Consider the following 22,025-nt stretch of genomic DNA (forward strand, 5'->3'; position numbering starts at 1 on the left):
TCGCGAATGGTCGGAATCCACCCACGTGCGTCATTGTCTCCGACTCCGCCTATTGTTTACGCGGTGACGTCATCTCCCCGAGCCGCTGTTGCCATGTGACTCGCGGGGAGTGTGACGGGGAGTTCCTCACCTAAGATGGCGCATTCCATCCTCCGCCTGGTGACGTCACGCGCGGCCCTTGATGAGGCTGTGAGGCTGTCCAACGAGCGCCGGTGACCGACGTTGTGGCAGTCCACGCGAGGTCTGTGGTCACCGAGGAGCCTGTCGCATGGCTGGGCGATTACACCTATTTATTGTAGACCTATTTATTTCGCATGCGCAAGCTATACAATGTTTTTTGTCTATTGTATTGTTTTTATAGCCGCAAGGTGACAGTGGAACAGGCGGCGGCGAGGACAACCAAACAGGACCCCGGAGACCACCCACTGTACGACTTCCTGTGCAGCTGGCGGTGAGAGTACAGTGCGGATCATAACGCAACAAACATTTAACACGCAACACAGCAGTGTAACAAGTTCACAGCAGCGCGGCGTAACACCACACCGACATCCCGGTGTACAAACACGCCGAGAACATGACAGTGTAATCGTGTGCCCATGTATGTAAGTAGAGGCGCAGCCCTGCAAGTGTTTGCCATGCGATGTGTAAAGTTGGGCGCTCCGACTCCGTGGGTGACGGCCACAGAGAGCCCCTGGCGTGAAGAGGGTAGTTTTGGCCTACTCCTCCACTCTGACCAGACAGATGGCTTTGCAGAGGGAATCATATGATACGATTAAAAATATGTTGTAATAAAAGACACTTTATATATGAAAGGTTAAACAACATACGCACAGTAATGGACGCAGTCTCTTGGCAATCTGCCGCTGGATGAAGGCCGTCCGTCAATCGTCCCCACACGAGTCTGGTCCGTGCCGGTTGGTGCTAAAGGGCCTGGGGACCGGTTTTGGTATCGCTCTTCACTGGCCTGAGCGAGTGAGCTAACTGGTGCGCCACCGCTCCACCCCAACACAGAACGTAATAAGTACCAACCTATGTTATATGAAGAGTATGAAACAACTGATGACTAACATACAGTATCACACCAATAATAACGTGCTTACATTGTAACAAACAGCAATACCAAAGCAGAGCAACTTAAAACAAAAGTCGCAGTGACAACGACGACGACAGTGATATCTCGGTAGCAATGTAGGTGCATGCGTTATACACTCCGTGCAATCGAACAGCAACGTCTGTTTACAGCAGATCGTGGTTTTAAGCGACTCACTTTTAATTGCATTTCATGTTCTTGGTGGACGTGCTTGTGCGACAGGGATTCATTTTGGCCCCGACACGATATTACATATCTTTTAACCAGACGCTTCCCATGGTTGTACCGTCGACATTTCCATCTGGTACAGATAGAATGAGAGGCTGGTAGATTCCATGGTTGCGGTCAAGGGATGGCTGCCTTCTGATTAACCATGTTATATATTCTGATTATTTGGTAATTGCTGTTCACTCTGACAAGGAGTTGATCAGCTGCTGAACCTGGGGCTTGCCGCTAAGAGTTGTCCGTCAAGGCCAGCCCCACCACTCATGACTTCCAGCCACCAAGGATTTGACACTGCACATGGCTTTAAAGTGCAACACGCCTGGCACAATCGATGTGGAGATGCCACAGTGGTAAATGGCGGCTGTGGTGGTTGTATATACAGAATGTATGCGAGTGCGCAGATACGTTTATATATAATGGTGTGTGCCCCAACCCCTTAAAATCTCACAGTGACCGCCATCTCGCATTGGAACTTGTGTCTACGGGACCCCTGGAATCTGGGGACGGAGCAGAGGGGTCAGGGTGGGGGGCCAGGGCAGTGGGGGTCATGGAGGGCAGCGCCCCAGACTACGTGACGGCACAGCTGCTGGGCATGGTCAACCAGGACGACATCAGCGCTGTGGTGCAAGCGCAGCGCCACATGTAAGGCTCCGCACACTCGTGGCGTTGCCAACTCTCACCAACGCAATCACAACCAGTCATCACTTACCTCCACTGCCACAACCTTTAAATCCATGCAATAAACAATTGACCACCCACTGACGATGACCATTGGATCGGCTGCCCTGGCAGTCCCACCCATCTCATCCCAGTTGTTCTGTCAACGAACACCGCACCACTCTGCCTTCTGCCCCCTCCCCCCAGGTTGGACCGGTTTGAGAAAACGAACGAGATGCTGCTGAACTTTAACGAGCTGTCATCGTCGCGCCTCGCCTCCATGACAGAACGCTTCACCCAGCACACGCGCACGCTCGCCGACATGCGCCGCGACCTCGACACCGTCTTCCGTCGCATCCGGCAAGTGCCCGGCGCACACGCACACGGGCACGCACACACGGACACGCACGCACGGACACGCACACACGGACACGCACGCACGCGCACACACACGGACACGCACGCACGCGCACACACACGGACACGCACGCACGCGCACACACACGGACACGCACGCACACACACTGGCACGCACACGGACATCCACACACTGCCACGCACACACACGCACACACACGCACACACACGCAGGCATAGAGTACACACAAACGATGGTGGTTTAGCATAGTGTGGACTAATATTTGTCTTTTCTTTACGGAATACAGTTTTGGCCCCCTCACACGTGTTGGTCTTCCCTGGGTCCGGTTTCCTCCCACATGATGAAAATATCTTTATAGAGGACCACAGAGCTTGGACAATTGTTGGTAGCACCGGCTCACCACCGCCTGGCTGCCTTCCCTCTTGTCTCTGATTCCTCAGCAATTGTGAGACGCGATCTTGCGTGCATACGTAAGCGTATGCATACATACAAGCACACGAGCTCAAAAGACCTCTCGCTCGCACGTACACGTGAACGCGAACACACGTACGCGACTGCGACCACAGGTACAAATGTAAACGAGTACGCGCACGCAGACACGTGAACGCATTCGAGCATGTGCACTTCTCGCGTGCGCGTTGTGTTTGGAGGAGCGGTCTGCACTGCCCTTGTGGACCCCGTGACCTCTTGCCGCGGTCGGTGTCCCCACAGAACTCTGCGGCGCAAGCTCGAGAAGCAGTACCCCGAGTCGTTCAGCCGTGAGTGTTGCTCCCCCCCCCCCCTCGCGTCGCCCACCCCTGTGCCCTATCACCTTTACGGATGGCAGCCCACGTCCCAGAGAATAAAAAAAAAAAACATCCTGTGGATGATGGCAGCCTTCACGTGGCCCACTGTTTAGTGGTAAATCACGACGTATGTCATCGATCTCCCAGTCTCCAGAGCAACAACACGAGCGAAATTCTGGTTGTTGTTCAGCATCTAGATCAGCAATACGAAAGAAGACCGAACATTGCTCCCACACGCGTGTTCACTGGTGTGGTGTATAATAAATACCCTTTGCTGGAGTTCATATGGCCGTTTGTAGGGCATGCAAGACTTTATTTAGTTTTGTACATTAACGCACGTGCACTTGCATGTTTATACTCTCACTTGTTTACACACACAAGTTCGTACATGTAGACAAGCACACGCGTGTTCTCTCACACACACACACACACGTGTTCTGGTGCTACCGTGCGTTCACCGCAGGCTGCCATGAGGCGGGGGCCGAGGAGGAGCGGGAGGGTCGCCGTGAGGCAGCGCGGGGCGCGGCGCCGTCAGCAGGGGGCGCGCGTCCCCCTCCTCCCGGACCCCCGTGAGCGGCATGGAGAGGGGATCCAGGCGCCCTGGCTGCAGTGGTGACGACCGTGGAGTTTGACCGTTCACTGTGGGGGTTTTTTTCCCCTGGGTGCGTGACCTGCGGGTCGGGGTCCTTTTCTGCACTTTCATCGGCAAGACAGCTGGAAATTCACACGCCGTGTCCACACGCAAACACACCCAGATCTTCACGTGAACACACGCAACTAAACTGGCATCAGCCGGTTGCGAGTAACGCCCACGTGGATTTCACCGCGTATTGTCGAGCAGTGCTCGGAAAAGTCACCAACGGCATTGCACGACTCCACTCTATTGGACATTACACTCATTAGCCCCAACGCACCTATACCTTCGATACATGTGCATTTAGGCATGGGCAGTGTAGACTATTGCTGCCTGCTTGGCTTCGTGTCCCAGGTCTCTTGCTGAAGGAATCGTGCATTTCAGTGGCTCTGGACTGGGTAAATAAAGACGTTCGATCAACTCCAACGCATGTGAAGTCGTTTCTCTGCAATTCACCTCAACCAGGAATGGGCTCAGTCCCGAGTCAGGACTGGTGGTGGCTGCGGAGTTAGAGGGTTCTTCTGGTTTCACTGGCACCTGCAGGGAGGGCGCGTCCCGGAGCGGATTGACAAGCCAGAGCAGTGGTTGAGGCTACGCGTGGTTTTTATTGACGGAACGGCTGGCGGGGCGGTACGATGCAGGGCGCAGACACTGGGACGCAGAGGTTAATGTTTCTATTCACGTTGGACTATTTACATCGCGGTACACACGGCGGCCTGGCGGGGCCACATGGGCCCCGCCAGGCCGCACCCGCACATGGCATGAGTTTACAAATCTGAGAACGGAACGACAGACACGTGGCAACCGCTGGTTAAAGATTCACAAGCGACTAAAACAAGCTGCGTGCATTCATCAGGCAGAGACGTTGGCCCTACCAAGAGGATCCCCGTGAAGAGGGACCCCATACAAAGGGACCCTGTGAAGTGAGGCCCATATAAAGGTACCCCATAAGAGGGACCCCATACAAGGGGACCCCCCCATTAAAAGGGGACTCCTTGAAGGGGAACCCCCATATCAGGGCAGCCGGTCCCTTGGCCTCCGCGCACCTACAGCACTTTAAGTTAATAGCGACAACAATCGATGTGGGTGATGATCGGCTTTTACAAAACGAACTGAAATGACGCGACTCGCACTTCAGTTAGACAGCTCAGATTCGAGTTTTCATTCTACGATTTCCCCCCCGTCAACGCCGGCCACACGGCTGCGTCGACCCACGCTGCGCAGGCGAGTCACCCCCTAATCACTTTACCCGGTCACCCCAATCAGGTGACGTCGTGATCATCCCGACGCTGGGAACTGGGTGTTGTGGGATCGTTACCGTGAGTTCAATCAGAGTGGTTGCTTGTCATTGACACTGTTTACACCTTCCTCGAACGTGAAGGGAACCCCAGAGGGAACCCTGGGAGGTCCCATTTCTGGGGAGGGGGGTGAAAGGTCGGGGGGCCCTGCCCCTTCTGACCCCCACCCTCCCTCTACGTGGGAAGCAATGCTGATATCCCCCGCCCCAATCACCATTCCCCACCCCCTGCTTCCCTGGGCACACAGCCATGCGGAGCACCTGGGGGCACGGGGTAAGGGGAGGGCCGGGCGAGGGGGGGTCATGGCCCCACTTTATAGAGGGGGGCAGGGCACCCCCACACCCAGCCCCCTTCTTGTGGGAGTGCTTGTATGCGTGTACTTGTTTATTTGTATCGTTGTGCATGTGTATTTGCAAGGACATGTGCATTTGTGTACAGGTGTCTTCACCGTGTGGCTGTGCGTGTGTGGGTGCGAGTTTCATCGGTCGCCTGGGTTCGTGGTCCCTTCGCTCAAGGATGCGAGAGGTTGTGGAGGGTCCGCTGTGCGTGCACACGCACACGTGTGCGCGTGCGTGCAAGCGGGCGAGTGTGTGTATGTGTGCGAGCTGGGGCGGCTTGGTGTTCACGAGGAGCAAGGGATGTCTGTCATCTGGTTGTTGGTCGGCCTGAAGATAGTCTGCACAGAGAGGGTGGAAGGGCAGAGAGGCGACGCGTGAACAGACAAACTCGCGTGCAGAGCGGCACAACAACAGCAGCAGCAGTAGCTACCAGCATTCACCATGAAGTGGCGGTGACATCACCAGTGTTTGTGCCAGGTGCACATTAAGGCTATCAAGCAAATTATGTGAGGCCCGCCTGCAGCTGGCAGATCACGGGGACAGAGCCAGCTGTATGTATGTTGAACTTCTTTCACACCGTACATAGCCAACCGTGCTAATTGGAGGTGCTGGTGTACGTTTTAAGCAATTGAGATGACTGGGACACACAAAGAAATACCTACAGTTACACGCATGCACACATAAATACCAGTAGTTACACAGGGCTCAGCCAAGTTTGTACTTGAACTGGAGACTGCTTGGGAATACCGATTGGCTACGTGTCGTGCAAAAGAAGCTCAACATACACACACAGGCTTGGGCTGCAAGGTGGCCAGGCGATGGCAGTACAGCTACGAATGTTTTAATCGATCAGTTCGGACCTTTGAGCGTCTCTGGATACTCTGGTTGCCTCCCACGTGAAACTAAACTCAAACATCTCAACGCAGGGACCCTCCTTAGGAGCAGGTGTGGAAACTCGTTGAGGTTGTCTTGGGTAAATAAAAGACCCTTGTGTATAAAGCCCCACACAAATAGACAAGTACACACAAATAATAACACCCATGCAAATATATACAGCCCATACAAGTACTACACCCCACAAGCGCATCTTTATAATTACTCAGCGGCCTGACAGACACTCGAACACGTCACCACACGGGCCTGTACCTTCTGCCCCGTCCCGTGTCTCAGGCTGTTCCTGTTGTCGTCGCCCTCGTCCTCCACCTCACACACGGCAACACAGACACCCCCACGTTACAGTCCCGCTGTCCGCGAGCGCCTATTAAGGCTGGCAGCGTCCAGTCCTCGCCATGCGCCCTCCCGTCTTCCCGGTGCTGTTGCCACACAGCACTGGTGAAGATTTAAGGCCGAGGTGACCTAGGAGTGGCCCCATGTAAGCGGCTGCTGCCCTTGCTGCCTCTATCAGGAGCTGGGGAACGTAGTCATGGCAACGGGCAGCAGTGCCGGCATGTTAACGAGGCGGACGGGAGAGGGAGGAGCGCACACACACACTAGCTCAAATACATTCACACGCTCAATTCACACAGGCTCACATACTTGCACATATACGCACTCATGCTCATGTGCACACAAACTCGCACCATAGCTCACACACACCAACTCATACTGAATCCCATACTCCATTTCACACAGGCTCACACTTGCGCGCTCACACTTGCGCTCATACCGAAACTCGTGCTCACACTCACGCTTGGAAAACAGCAACAGCCACCATTCACCACTGTGCGGTGGTGACATCACCCCAGGTGCTTGTGCCAGGCTAGGTGCACTTTGAGGCCATGTGACGTGTCAAAGGCTTGCTCAAAGGCGATTACTGGACAGGCATGGGTGCTATGACAGACTTGAGATCACTGACGCACCACCTGCGCTCCCATCTGTGCCACCTTGCTGTGTTTCAGCCGCCCAGTGGTCTGCTTGTTGTGAGCACACACACACACTCTCTCTCTCTCTCAAACACTGTCACACAAACTCACTCTCAGGTATGCTCGCACAAGGTCCCACACGCAAACAAGTTCCCACAAGCAGACTCGAGAAGACTCGCACATTCGCGTTTGTACTTCCAATCTCAGCAGCCCTGTTTAATGAGGCGCACTCTGTGGGGGTCACGGCCATGTGCGCTCGCACGCTCATCACTGCCGTGATGGTGGTGATGGTGACGATTCAGATGACGGTGTTCTGGGTGGTGATGGTGGTGGTGGCGGTGGTAGGAGTGGCAACGGTGGTGGCGGTGGTAGGAGTGGTGATGGAAGTGGCAACGGTGGTGGTGGGGATGGTAGCAGTGTTGAAGGTGGAAGTGACAGTGATTGCAGTAGTGACGGTGATGCTGGTGACGGCGGTGATGATGATCACCTCTTTTTTCCATTTCAGCTCGCAGAAGATCCTCTCAAAGCACTCGTGCATGTAGTTATACTGGGGGAGGCACGCGCACACACACAAACCCACGCACACATGTACACACACGGTGAGCACAAGAGGCCCCTTGGGCCTAACGCGTGAAACTGTATAGCACGTTATAGAAATAGGTTTTACCCTTTTAACTGGCACAAAAAAACTGACACCTTTATTCAAGGCATCATGTTTGCAATAACCACAACACAAGCAGTCAAAATGCAAACAAAAGAAACAACTCTGATCATAATATGCACTGTCCTTGAATTTGATTGGTCCACACCCGAGACGGCTTTTCTTAGAGCCTAGTCTCCACTGGTGTTGGACCAGAAGACGCCAAAAGGCGTACAACTCAAAAACAGCGCACTATCAGAGTATTGAGGGCTCGGTGTGAGCATTTACATTATGAGACCTCCTTTGCCAGTAACAAGATATAGAAATAGGTTTTACCCTTTTAACTGGCACAAAAAAATTACACCTTTATTCAAGGCATCATGTTTGCCATAACCACAACACAAGCAGTCAAAATGAAAACAAAAGAAACAACTCTGATAATAATATGCACTGTCCTTGAATTTGATTGGTCCACACCCGAGACGGCTTTTCTTAGAGCCTAGTCTCCACTGGTGTTGGACCAGAAGACGCCAACACCAGTGGAGAATGTAAATGCTCACCCCGAGCCCTCAATACTCTGATAGTGCGCTGTTTTTGAGTTGTACGCCTTTTGGCGTCTTCTGGTCCAACACCAGTGGAGACTAGGCTCTAAGAAAAGCCGTCTCGGGTGTGGACCAATCAAATTCAAGGACAGTGCATATTATTATCAGAGCTGTTTCTTTTGTTTGCATTTTGACTGCTTGTGTTGTGGTTATTGCAAACATGATGCCTTGAATAAAGGTGTCAGTTTTTTTGTGCCAGTTAAAAGGGTAAAACCTATTTCTATATCTTGTTACTGGCAAAGGAGGTCTCATAATGTATAGCACGTGTTGGTATACTGCTAGAAGTGTGTCTTTGCATACTGACTGCCACAACTAATGTGTGTGCGTCCGTGCATATACAGGTATACTACGAGAGTGTGTGCGGCTTAGTACACTGTGTATACGTGTGTTGTATGCGCGTGTGTGGTACAGATGTGTGCATGTGTGGCTCACGTAGGGAGTGAAGATCTTCACCCATCGCGGCTTCTTCTCGCCGCGTACGTACTCGAAACAGAACGCCATCCCCTCCTCGTCCGTGTCCCACTGCCGCATCTCGGCCCACTCAAACGAGATCACCTGGTTCTGCAGGCACGCACGCACGGGTACATGGGTACACGCTTACAAGTGAACACGTATGCGGGTACTCGCCGAAACGTGAACATGCGCATGGGTACACGCCTGCATGTAAAACATGCACACATGTACATGTCAACAGGTGAACATGCACACCAAGACCCCCCTCTTAGCATTAAGGGACTGTTTGGGAAAGTTACGTTATCGAACACCTATGAAGGCCGTTACGGCACACGTGGGGGTGGGTGGTCAACACCATGCCTGGCCGCCTCCATCTCCCCAGTGCCGATGTTTTATACACACCCGGCCAGGTACTTATTTAAAACCGAGTCGACCTAGGGGACGTCAGGTTCACAGCACATTAACCAATGCGCCAACACTCCTCATAACACACACACACTGACAACAGCACAGGGAACACTAACAGAAACTCCCAACACCACTCGGAAGCCTGAGATCAACGCGACCCCGAGCAACCCACTCCCTCGCGCGACCCCGTGAGGCAGTGACCCCGGCTGACCTCGAGCTGGCCCTCCTGGGTGCAGGCGTGCAGCGAGAAGTGGTGCAGGCCCACGGCGGCCACCACATGGCCCTTCCTGCGCGAGTCGCAGGGGCAGTGCGGGAATGCCACCTCCCCGTAGCCCTCGCAGCCCCGCACCAGCGCCAGGTACTGGGCGCGCCACCGCACAGCAACGTCAACAACATCACCGTCAGCATCCTCAACAGTATCAAAAGCATCATCACCAAGAGCATTGGCACCATTAACAGCTTCATCAATAGCATCTGAATCATCAATATCGTCATAATCAACATCATCGAAAGCATCATCATCGACAGCATAATCACCATCATCAGCAATACCATCGGCATCATTTACATCTCCGCGTGTCACCTGCAGCTTCTTCTGCTGCTCCGTGAGCTTCTGCAGCTGGTAGGATTTCTCCCCGGGCTGCACACGGCCCTTCCGCACGTCCTCCACCGCCTGCACAAGCACACAAAGATCCCCCAGGTAGCCTTGAGCAGATCGTTGGGGAAAATGCTGCAGCACCTATGAAGGCTGGCATGCCACACGAGGGAGTGGATAGCCAAGGGAAAAGCCCGACCTTCATTGACTCCCAAGTTATGATGTTTACATACCATACCAGGAACTCATTTAAGGTTCAGTCTATGTAAGGGAGGCCCGGGACCGGTTCAAATAATCACCACTGTAATTGTGAGAGTGGGAATCGACCTTGGGTTGCCGGGTTCGAATTGCAGTGCACTGACCACTACACTATCGCTCCCCTTTGTCTTTGAGTAAGCATGTGAGTGTAGGTGTGAGCGAATGCAGGTGTGTGTAGGTGAGTGTAGATGGGAGCGAGCGAGAGCAGATGTGTGACAGCGTAGGCGAGCGAGCGTAGATAAGCAAATGTAGGTGAGCGAGTGTAGGTGAGCATGTGTGGGTGAGCGAGTATAGGTGAGCGAGTGTGGGTGAGCAATTGGGTGTGGGTGAGCAATTGAGTGTAGGTCAGCGGGTGGAGGTGAGCGAGCAGCACACACCTGGTAGTAGAGGTAGTCGAGAGCCGTGGGGCTGCTCTGCAGCAGCTCCTCGTGAGCGGGAGTGAACACCCACTTGCGCACGGCGAGGCAGGTGCCAGACGCCGCCGACGTGTAGTTCTGCACGTACAGGTGGTGCGGGAACTCGTTGGGCGCCAGCTTGCGCTCTAACAGTGGGGGGGAGGGGGGGCATGCGAGTAACCCCAATGAGCAAGCAGCACGGTCGCTCGTGCGCCACCGCACGCCGTCACCCAACAGTAGCGCCAGCGCATGCTGCACCACGGCGGGCGATCTCCTACGTAAGCGCATCTCGAGACTAAGTGAGGCTTCTCTGGATAATACAAATCATATAATAAAAACACACACGTATCCTTTTGTTCAAAAGACGCTTAATATTAAACACCGCTTCAAGTGAGCAGCCGATTCTGGTTATATTATACGGTGACGTTTTGTCAAGTTCCTCACACTATAAGCAGCCGGTTATCGGAATTAATTTGGCCAAACGGGCGAGGATCTTGCACCGCGGGAAAACGTCTCATACCGAACGAGTGGTCCATGACCTCAAACAAGGCGAAGAAGTTGATGGTCTGTGTCTCCATGCCGACCTCCCGCACCACCGCCTACACGAGCACACACGGTAAACACATGCACGCCCGCATGCGCACACACACATGCACGCGTAAACATGTGAGCGTAATTTACAGCGTACGAGTGTTTTAACGTGTTTATTAAAAAGAGTGTGCAACTTTGTGTGTCACAGTGTACGAGTGTGTGTCAGAGCATTTGAGCGACAGTATGAGAACGTTAGTCAGGAGAGTGAGTGTACAAGTGTGTGTGCGAGTTTGTTCGTGAGCGCTTGTTAAAGTGTGTGCGAGTGCACGAATTTGTGTTAGAATGTGTGAGAGTGGTTGTGATTGTCTACGATGCGCGCACCTTGTACACTTGATCGGTGGTGCTGTTCTTCTTCACCGACACTGTCGCCGTGCTCTTGTTGGGCAGCTCCACGCGCAGGTCCACCTCCGCCACGCCACTGCCGCCCTGCTTCAAGACCAAGACCACCCCCCCCCCCCCCGTATAGCCTTAATAGACTTTTGGGACAAATGCTGTAAAGCGAGCACCAATGAAAGCCGGCATGGCACACGAAGAGATGGGTGGCCACTGCCTCGTGACATCACAAAAGATGCTCGTTATACTTAGCAAGCGCCTATTATGATTGATACCGGAATAGGGGGGTGGGGGGGAGGGTGCGTGATGACCACCAATACCCACAACCAACTTTGTCTCCCTGCTGCTTGTGTATGACGCTCAGCACCGCTGCTGTCGCTCGCGCTACCCCTGCACCGTTCAGCGTAGACCCAATTTTGGGAATAAATGTTGAAGTTTATTGAAATTATGAGATTGGGGCTCCATGCTGAACAACAGGACCCGGAGTAAGAGCCCCCCCCGCCATGCACCGATATGCGTCATGACTGGGATATGAAACTGGATCGCCACTCCCCGCACGCGCACACACGCACGCATACATCGTTACTGGCACACTCACGTTAAAGTTGCCGTCAGTCACTGCACAATACCCATGAACATGCTATCTTGCGGAGCCCCTCTAATTGTGTACAATCTGATTAGACTCAAAATTACACCGCTGTGATCCCTCACTTCCTTCGACGCTTGCTGCACAATCCTCGAATCGCCCTGGGTCAGCTGCCCACACCCTTTCTCTAATGCCCCCTCCACCAAGCCCCGCGTGAATCGCTCCACCACATCTCGCACGCACACACCGCCCGCTTTCCCTCTGCTCGGACGGTCTGCTATACTGCCGATTAACGTTCTAACGTTTACAAAGAACGAGCAATTACAATTCTCCTTTCTGCTGTGGACATTTCTAAAACGGTGCGTTCAGCATTGTTTGGTTCACACGCTGGAATTTCCCGTGGCTCTGCTCCGCTGATTTAAACCCAGGCCCTCTCCGCGTGGAGAGGGGGGGGAGCCGCAGACTCGCCGAGCGTTGACCTGCTGATAAAGGTCATTCATCTCAGAGATCTATTCCCAGGGCAGACACGCGCAACAGCAGCGCCGTGTTAAACCGCCCTTACTCCACGCATTGCGTCACCCTCGCTACTCTACACTCGACCTTCAAGCTGGGGGGTAGGAGTGGGGGGCTGCGGGATGCTGGGACTATGGGGGGGGGGGGCGATTTTCGGCACAAGAAGAAGCAGCCGAGAGCAGCTTCAGGTCAGACAAGACCCCCACCCACCCCCACCGTCTACCCACCCCTCCCCCCCCCGTGTGACAATGCGGTCTGGTCACCACGGAAACCGGATGACGTCACCCCTTCCCCGTTGTAACAGTCGCTATTCAGGTTGCACAATGGCTGCATCAACACGAGCGGCACACAAACACTCGCTCACACGCAGGCTCCTCGCAAGCCGATGCACACACATACCAGCACATGTACGTAGCGTTAACAAAGTCCCCAACACAGCATTGCCTGGCGTGCGGTGTAAAGATTAGCACTGGGGAAACAAAGACGGCCTGGAGTGGTGCGAGCCACACCACCCTCTATTGCACTGTAGCAACCTTAATAGGAGGTCGTGAACAGCATTTTCTCCCACCACTATACACAAGATTTTTGTGTGTTTTTGTGTATACATGGTTGTATGAGATGGTGTGTGTACGGGGCGATAGGGTAGCGGTCAGTGCGCTGCGCTATGGACCTGGCCTCCCGAGTTCGATTCCCGCTCACGGCCAACACAAGTGACAATTATCTGAACCGGTCACGGGCCTCCCCTAGGTCGACTCAGCCTCAAATGAGTACCTGGTGCGGTGTGTAAACATCTCCACTGGAGAGACAAAGGCGGCCGAGCGTGGTGTTGGCCACCCACTCCTTGTGTGTTGTGCTGGCCTTCATAAGTGCTTGCAAACAGCACTTGCCCCAACAGTCTGTTCAGGCTGTACGAGGAACTTTGTCTTTAATGGTGTGTGTATGGCGGTGAGTGCCAGTGGATGTTTATGTACGGTGATGAGTGTGAATGGGTGTGCACGGTACTCACATCTGCCGATTCGGACAGGAACTCCTGCATGATGTCGCTCTCTCCAATGACGCGCACAGCACAGACTGTGGGCGACACACACGGCGGATGAAACACGGAATAAGCCACGTGGGTGACACAGAGACACAAAACGTCACCTCTATTGGACGCCACCGAATGTGGCTGGTGGCAAATCTGGCGCACGCTGCGATATGCTCACATGGCGGACTGTGGTGGCAAAGCCGCAGTGTCCCTGCAACCCCGTGGGAGCAGTGGCGCTACCCGATCGAGTCGCTCCTGGCACCAACCACAAACTAACGGGACGAGGAAGAGCGTCTTGAAGGAGCTGACCATGTCACCCTGTGGGCTTATGTTAAGAATAATGATGCCGTTGATCTACCGTCCGTTTGGATGCCGGAGAAATTTCACCAGAATTTGGCTTTGCGTGGGAGGAACGTGCGTCGTAAACTGAGACAAATGCGACATTCAAAGTTCTGCACAGATACATTCTGGAATCTATTGCTGCTCTGCTGTCTTCTGGCCACAACTTACATCACATTCTTCACAAAAACCCACCACAGATAGTAACCTAGTACAGGCAGTCCCCAGGTTACAGAAGGGTTAGGTTCTAGAGAACAATCCATAACCCAAATTTTCCGTATGTTGGAAATAGTTGTGCCTCCCCTACCCGATGACTAGTTTGTTTTCTCTCAGTACTGCATTGCACTGTCGTCCGTTTTCTATTGCTACCCCCGTATTGTATCGCTGTACATACGCTCCACACTTCCTACGATTCTTTCATTTAATTGAATATCTACCCTAACACTACCTATAATTAAACTAATGGAACATACTGTATCTAATTGTTTGTGAATAACACGAAACATTTTAATTAATTGTTAACAGAAAGCAGCCACTGCCGAATGTTTGTTTACCGTGCATTAGGCTCGGCCTAGACTTCTCCAATCGCTGTTGGCGAAGTGTAATTGTGTTAAATAAAGTACATATAGTAAATAACTCATGAAATAAACATAAATGGAGGAAAACTAGCAATAGAAATATGGGAAAAAATGTATTGCTCTATGCATATGTAGTGTTGTGAAGACGAGTAGACTTCTTAGGAGGGACGCTCTGTTTATTGTACTATTTCCTTGTACAATCCTTAACACACACAGAGGGATATACGGTCCCCTCACCCGATACCCTAGGGAGGTACAGCCTCCTAGCTTGGCGGGACATGCACGTCTACTGCTAACCTCCTAGCTTGGCAGGACTTGCACGTCTACCGCTATCCTAGCCTAGAGTCCTCCGGCTAGGACCTAGGGGAGGCTATCTGACCCACCGCTGGCCCGGTGGGTCCTGACCACTGGGTATGCCGAGCCTTAGCCCTCAAAAGGGCTGAAAGGCTGGTCCAGGGTCCTAGCTAGGCTTCAGTCCAGTCTTCCGTCTTCGTGTAGGGAGAGAACTCCACTATCTCTGTTGGGTCACCCCTCTTATACTCGTTCGTGGCCAGGTAGAACCAATCACACATTCCCACGTGGAACAGTCTGATTGGTTCTTACCAAACCGTGGCAACGATCCACTTCACCTCGTCTGACCCCAACCGTTGTACCCAGAGGTAACGCTGCACTGTCCTGGTGGCAATGCAGGTTACCCAACAGTGCGTAGTTAACACCTCTACAAATAGAAAAAAACGACACAATACAACAAAAGTAAAATAATTACGTAACGCTACAAAAAATTCCATTTACCTTAATCCTAGTGAAGCTTGGGCTCAGTGAAGGCGGCATTTTAGTGGAGCGCCTCGTAAGGCGGGGCTTACTCCTCGCTCCGCGTTATTCATCCACAACCTCACCGCGCTGTACTGTTTGCGTTACGTAACTAACGCTAAAAAATCCGGATGTTGAATTTTTTTTTAACATGATTTATGGGAGCATTTCCGTAAGTCTGGTCTTCCACAACCCGGGGACTTACTGTATTGGACAAAAATCCCAATTTCATTAATTTGAACCTATCTACGTGACTTTACCGAAAGACCCAAAGAATATGAATTCCTACAGTCACGAAAGCTTTAAGTCAAGATTTCACCCAGAAAGTACTTGGTGAGAAACAAAGCCCTGCTGATATCTGTATCTGAGACACGGCGTTGCTGTGTGGTGCAAGGTTTGAGATGGGTGGCTGTGGTTGCGCTCAAAGGTTGTTACTAATTAATCTGGCCGATGGCAACCCAAGACAAAGACCGTGGGGATTAAACGGGGGACTTGGGGGTGGGGAGGAGGGGAAGGATGGGGAGGGGTCTTGGGAAGGAGGAGAGGTGAATAAAAAAGTGGCAGGAGGATGGGGAGAGGAAACTGTGGAAGAGGGGGGAGAGACAGGAGGATATAAAATGAGGTGGAGAGGAAGAGGCGGAGTCTCCAGGAGGAAGAGGATGAGAGGAAGAGAAGGAGTTGACAGTGAAGGAGGCTGGAGATTGGTCTTCAGGAGGAGGACGAGGAGTGGAAGATGAGGAGGAAGCGGTGCAGTCTCGGGGATGAGGGGTCTGAGAGGAGGACGAGGAGGGAGGGGGTCCCACCTCGTTCGAGGTACTCCTCGAGACCGCGGCGCCGTGCGTCCAGCTGCTGCTCGGAGAGGGAGAACGGCCACTTCCCCGGGAGCTTTGGGAACCCGAAGTCAGAGAATTCGCGCTTCAGGTTCTGGTGCAGGATCACGAACTCACGGAAGCGGCGCGAGCAGAGCTGGCGCCCCGCCATGTAGATGTTAAACGCCTGCGGGGATAGGGGACACCAACGCCATAACAGCCCCGCCACTGCCATCGTCACCAGCAACATCAAGACCACATTCATTGCCACCATCACGGTCATGGAAATAACGAGCATCATAACCATTGTCATCCCACGTGATCAACTCGCCAATCATAATAATCATGTTCACCACCACAAGCATAACTCCTTCAACCCCCACACTAGGATAGAGAATCCAACCGGTGACCCCTGGATTGCAAGTCCAGCGTGCGAACCATTGCACCGCTGCGGTGGCTCTTTTTCCTCGAATGGAGACCAACGTAAATCCATCATCCAAATGTCACCGCGGTCCCCGTGGCCGGTGCCTCGTCCCCAGCCTCTTACCACGAAACGCTCCCCGTGCCGCTCCACGTGCTTGTAGCTCGGCACCGAGATGGGCACGGCGCGCTTCTCGCCGTAGTCATAGCCCGAGTGGCCCGACGACTCGTCGCTCGGGTCGAGCCTCTCGGCCTCCTGCGGTGGCACCGACAGCACGGAAAGCACCAGCTCCCGCTCGGCGGCGCGGATCAGGTCCACCACCTGCTTGTGGGTAGCGCCCTCTACGTTTACGCCGTTCCTGCACGCGGCATGCACACACGCGGGCTAGTTTTAGACCACCCGCTGCATACTGTGACGCACGCAAGCGCACACGGGTTCCGTAAACACCGGAGCGCACGAGGTGATGCAGTACAACACACAGCATTCACTGCCACAGCACCAGCGCCATCGCGGCCATCACCGGAACACCACCATTACGATTGTCAACACCGCTGCTGCCACCACCATCAGCACGATCGCAACCATGCCCAATTCTACCATCACGACCACTGCTGCCACCACCACCCTTCCCAGTGTCAAGGTGTGCCCGCTCGCGCAAGGAGGGGGGGGGGGGGTCTCAGGTGGCACCAACCAACCTACTGGGCGACTGGCACCAGCTCAACTGCACAACGGAGTCACACACAGGACAATCTACACACGTGCGCATGCTTACAGCACAAACCGGACTAAAACGGTTCTAGCACAAACCACGCTGTACACACTTCATACTGGCAAACACACAAACCACATATGGAACAAACAAATATACCACACATTTAGATAAACCCATACGTATAAACCGTACACACACTTAGGTCCATCACACACGATAAACACACATGAACCTCGCACACATGTAACACACACACAAACACTCGCAAGCCAAACACACACGTAAACCCACACAACGACCGCTATTTGCCACTAAGTGGCGGTGACGTCACCACGGCACTTGTACCAGGCTATGTGCACGTTAAGGCCACGTGAAGTGTCACGGGACAGACCCAGGTGCCATGGGTTGACTGAAATGACTGGCCGATGCACCACCTGTGCCCCCGACTGTACCAACCCACACACGCGCATGATAAACACAGGTGAACCTCACACACACTTGTATTACACTTGTTTACTCATGAAAGCCTCACTGATTTTCAAATTAAGGCGGATCCTGTTAAGTTTTAGCTGTAGGGGGTGAACATTGCCGTGTTTCCAAATTCAATCATGTGCGGTGCTGGTTTTCACATTTGACAAATTGGGACCAAGGTACATGATGGCCTAACTCTTCTTCACTGTGCATCACGAGATATTAAACGTCCAGTGTGGGTAAAGCAGACGGTGCAGAGTATTTCACGGTGAATCCACACCGCAGTCTTAACCGGGGGGCCTGGCGTATTCGAACCGTGAACTCCTGCAACAGGTGGAAAATGCGCCACCGCCGGGCCTTGTCACCGGCCCAATGAACACGAACCACGCATGCACACACACAAAACACACAAATTAATCACACACGCACGGGCACAAATTGGCATGGGCCGCTATCACTCGCCCTGCTTCTTGAAAAGCCCACAGGGTGTCGGTACGGGGGAGGGGGCCTCAAGTCGCCCTTTGGCACTGCAGCCACGTGAGGTGGTGGCTCGGCGCCACTGCTGGACTTAACTAGAGCGCCGGCACAGCCTCACTCACGCGTCACTCGGGGCAAAAGTCCGTGTCATGCGTACGACCCAACCAGCCACGTGCCATCAGCTACAGCGGTAATATCACTGACAGCAGCATCAGCAGTATCGGCAGCAGCATCCGTAATAAGACTACCAGCAGAATCGGTCATAATAGCACTCTCAGCAGAATCAGTAGTAACATCGGCAGCATTTACATCAGCAAAAGTATCAACACCAGTATCATCATCAGCAGTGCCCAGTCTCACATGACCTCCCAGCCCAGGGGCATGCGGAAGTATCGGGGGCGGCGAGGGCCTCACGTGCGCACTAGCCCTGCCCACCCCCCACGGGACCTGGTGAGATGCCACTCACCACAGCACCAGCCCATATGTTCCCGCTGCCCTTCTCCTGCTGCGAGCCGAGAGCTCCCTTTAGTTTCCTCGTGGGGATTTCCCCGTTCCGAATTACTGCTCCCGCATGACCCATTCCCTACCTCACATCAAAGAGCGAGTGCTCAGCCCCCGCTATTTATGGCGGCGTCTCGCTCATGAATCCCTCACAGCAAGAGCCTCGTAGGATCATCATTGTGGAATCATCATCAGCCAGCCATGGTCAATCCAATGCTGGGTGAAGGCCTCCCCAAGCCACCGGCGACACCTCACACGATGCAATGATCCAACGCAACACCTGCACAAGGCGAGGTGACCAGCGGTAGAGTGAGCTGCACGCAATTGGCCGGGGCTTGGCTCAACTCATAATTCCTCCTGGGTTCATAAATTATGTAAAAATAATGTGTGTGTAAGTGAACAGTGGTCGATGTCTATGGATAAACTCGCACCTGTCATGGAAAAGTAAAATTTTCATCACTGGCTTTGGCTGTAATCAGGAGATGAGCACCGCCTAAATGCTCATTTGAGCAGAAAGTCACTTTGGCTTTGAGCCACAGACGAGTCGGTTTCATCACTCCATCTCCTCAGTGGACGATCTCTCAGACGCGCTCCATTCCGTGGCTGTCACTCCGTTTCCATTCTCGACGAGTGGCCGTCGTGCGGCTCGCCATGATGCGTCCTATCCAAGTCTACTTGAATTATCCTTCACCGTGGCACAACAATGTTCAATAATCGTGGAGTGGGCACTGGCGCCACACCGGCTCTCACGATGCTGTCTCACGGAGGAGAAAGAGGAGGCAGTGAGTCCCACCACAGACTGGGGTCCCATCACAGACTGGGGTCGGCCCCAACCCCGGGCACGCCGCAACACTCCGACTCGGCTCCAGCCAAGGCAGTGACATCATCATCATAGACATCAGCTGCAGCAGAGGCAGCAGCTGAGCCAAGCTCTTGAAATGGAAACTCATCCTTTGAGGATGATATATATAAACACACACTCATCTGCACGCTACAACACAAAATCAATATATCAACAAAGATCATCCCCGTATAGCGTTAACAGGGCGTTGGGGTTAATGTTGTTAGCGAGCACCTCTATAGGCCGAAATAGCGCACGAGGCAGTGGTGTGACTACCACCACGCTCGGTCGTATTTGTCTCCCCAGTGATGATGTTTACACACAGCAACAGCTAGTAATGTATAGCTGCATCGGCTAAGGAAAGGCAAGGGACCTATGAAAAAAATCGGAACCGGTGTTGGCCACAAGCGGGATTCAACCCCGGGTCGTCGGGTTCGCAGTGCAGTGCGCGAACCATTACATTACCACTCTCCGCACATATATAAAATTAATACACATCTACACACAACACACACCATCATGTCACACACCTATATACATCAACAAAGAACCCCCCCAATATTATTTTTTTTAAACGGTGTTGTTAGCGAGCACCTATAGAGGCTAGAACGGCACATGAGGGGTGGTGGGCAGAACCACGCTCGGCCACCTTTGTCTCTCCGGTGCTGATGTTTACACACCACATCAGGTACAGCACTCGGTTAAGGCGAGGCACTCATTTCCTGGTTCGCCCATCAATAACTGCCCCAGGTAAAAACAAACTCTGCTGTGCTTACAGCTGCATTGAAACGTGAAGCGAACTTGTCCTGTACGTTACTTCTGTTACGATCGTCTTTACCCTGATCCCTGCACTCCAAAAGAAGCGAATGTATAATTTGCTGTAGCTCATTCCCGTAAATACGTTCGTCATGATGCCCGTGTCGTGAGTAAATCCTCGATGGCCGTTTGACGAATTAGCGGTGTCACCTTATCAGACTCCCCTCTCCATAATATGATGAGATCTACGTTTTAGAATGTCCGAGATAAAGCCCCCGATAGCTTTAACACACTTTTGGGGAAAGTACTGTTAGCAAGCACCTATGAAAACCGAAACGGAACACGAGGGGTGGGTGGCCAGCACTACGCCTAGCCGCCTTTGTCTCCCTACCACTGATGTTTTACACACCACGCCAGGTATTCATCTAAGGTTGAGTCAACTGAGCGGCCCAGGACCTAGTTTTGATATTCTTCATCGTTGGTCGTTAGCGGGAAATGAACGCTGGTCGTCGGATTCGTAGTTCAGTGCGCTAACCACTACACCACCGCTTCCCCACACACATACAGTTGTATGTATAATCACACCCACAATCCTCACTGCTGTGCAGTTTAGTGTTGTTGCTGTGCGATGCAGGTGATTTGTGTATATTTGTGGTATTACAGGTATGAGATGTTGCTGCCGGTATATTGTTGGGAGTGTAATGTACTGCCAGTGTTATTGGTGATAATAGTACTGTATAGTGCCTCGTTGCACTCTACTGCTGGTGCACTGTCAGTGTTATTAGTTGTTAGTAACATAGTGTGTGTGTGTTATTCGTGTATTGTGTTATTCGCGATGAGTGATTTAACGACCGTGTTGAGTCACAAGTCACATGGCGAGGATGCGGACTCCGGGCTCTCGATGTTGGCGCGTGGGAGGTGCTTTTGTGTCGATGTTGGCGTCTGTGTACCAATGATGATGTACCGTGTTGTTCGTGTAAAGTACTGCAAGGCGTATCGGCGGTATACTCACCGGTCACTCGGCGAGCACGCGGTAAGCCCCTGGTGGTATCCGTATCAACATACCGTGCCGCTATTCACGTGTTTTTGGAGCGTGTTCAGCGCGGTGTGTGTGATATTACGAGTGTTGACGATGCTGATGTTGCTGTTGTGACCGAGAGCGTTACCAGGAGCGCCACCACGGCATCATCACGATGAAGAGAAGGGGAGGGCACTGCCGCGAGCGACTACTCACACGGCGAGGATGCGGTCCCCCTTGAGCACCCCGGCTCGTTCGGCTGCGCCCCCCGGCAGCACGGCGCTCACGTGCTGCAGCGGCGCGTACAGCTCCCCGTTGATGCTGCGCAGCTGCCCGCCCTCGCTCACCTGCCCGCGCACGTTAAACCCGTATCCCGTCTCCGACTTGACGATGCACACGTCGCGCGGCCCATGCTGCAGCTGCTGTGGTTGTTGCGATTGTTGTTGCTGCTGTGGTGCGTGTTGTTGTTGTTGTCGGAGCGGCTGGACCCGCGTTCCCGCCGTCTCCTCCGCCATCTTCACTGCGCTGCGAGGCTGGGGCGGGAGGGAGGGGTGGACTTCCGGTTCCGCGTCATGAGGGGGAGGGTCAACTTCTGGTCGCGTGCTCGACCGGGGGAGAGACTT

General features: G+C 53.2%; 2 protein-coding genes across 8 annotated transcripts; one reads left to right on the plus strand and one right to left on the minus strand.

Moving 5' to 3' along the window:
* The first annotated feature begins 122 nt into the window (after positions 1-122).
* On the plus strand, positions 123-4,191 carry KXD1 (KxDL motif containing 1). 6 transcript variants are annotated; one of them, XM_032952048.2, is made up of 6 exons: positions 123-241; positions 362-602; positions 1,766-1,957; positions 2,180-2,332; positions 3,063-3,109; positions 3,600-4,191. In XM_032952048.2, exons 3-6 carry the CDS (start codon positions 1,863-1,865, stop codon positions 3,707-3,709), a joined length of 405 nt encoding a protein of 134 aa, XP_032807939.1. In that variant the 5' UTR covers positions 123-241; positions 362-602; positions 1,766-1,862; the 3' UTR covers positions 3,710-4,191. The 6 variants fall into 6 exon arrangements, with proteins under 6 accessions (XP_032807939.1, XP_032807975.1, XP_032807964.1 ...); XM_032952084.2 differs by having other exon boundaries at positions 362-598; XM_032952073.2 differs by having other exon boundaries at positions 362-451.
* A 164-nt stretch (positions 4,192-4,355) lies between these two features.
* Positions 4,356-21,967, minus strand: SNX27 (sorting nexin 27). Of its 2 annotated transcripts, none has more exons than XM_032951996.2 (13): positions 21,619-21,967; positions 16,753-16,984; positions 16,200-16,392; positions 13,649-13,713; positions 11,532-11,636; positions 11,140-11,218; positions 10,602-10,765; positions 9,955-10,044; positions 9,583-9,732; positions 8,943-9,071; positions 7,756-7,815; positions 6,553-6,609; positions 4,356-5,744 (listed from the first exon to the last, which is right to left on the minus strand). In XM_032951996.2, exons 1-13 carry the CDS (start codon positions 21,915-21,917, stop codon positions 5,691-5,693), a joined length of 1,677 nt encoding a protein of 558 aa, XP_032807887.2. In that variant the 5' UTR covers positions 21,918-21,967; the 3' UTR covers positions 4,356-5,690. The 2 variants fall into 2 exon arrangements, with proteins under 2 accessions (XP_032807887.2, XP_032807877.2); XM_032951986.2 differs by having other exon boundaries at positions 11,532-11,639.
* Positions 21,968-22,025: the final 58 nt, after the last annotated feature.

Source organism: Petromyzon marinus, chromosome 1 (assembly GCF_048934315.1).
Source record: "Petromyzon marinus isolate PM22_M1 ecotype Great Lakes invasive population chromosome 1, UKy_Petmar_22M1.pri1.0, whole genome shotgun sequence".
Classification (NCBI taxonomy): domain Eukaryota; kingdom Metazoa; phylum Chordata; class Hyperoartia; order Petromyzontiformes; family Petromyzontidae; genus Petromyzon; species Petromyzon marinus.

Excerpts from the sequence above, each read along its gene's own strand:
- KXD1 (XM_032952042.2), top strand. The coding sequence starts at position 315 with ATGCGCAAGCTATACAATGTTTTTTGTCTATTGTATTGTTTTTATAGC. Across the intron at positions 2,333-3,062 it reads ACCGTCTTCCGTCGCATCCG|AACTCTGCGGCGCAAGCTCG; the intron begins GCAAGTGCCCGG and ends GTGTCCCCACAG. Across the intron at positions 3,110-3,599 it reads GTACCCCGAGTCGTTCAGCC|GCTGCCATGAGGCGGGGGCC; the intron begins GTGAGTGTTGCT and ends CGTTCACCGCAG.
- SNX27 (XM_032951986.2), bottom strand. The coding sequence starts at position 21,917 with ATGGCGGAGGAGACGGCGGGAACGCGGGTCCAGCCGCTCCGACAACAA. Across the intron at positions 11,640-13,648 it reads TCCTGTCCGAATCGGCAGAT|CAGGGCGGCAGTGGCGTGGC; the intron begins GTGAGTACCGTG and ends TTGGTCTTGAAG. Across the intron at positions 5,745-6,552 it reads GACACGGGACGGGGCAGAAG|ACTATCTTCAGGCCGACCAA; the intron begins GTACAGGCCCGT and ends CTCTCTGTGCAG.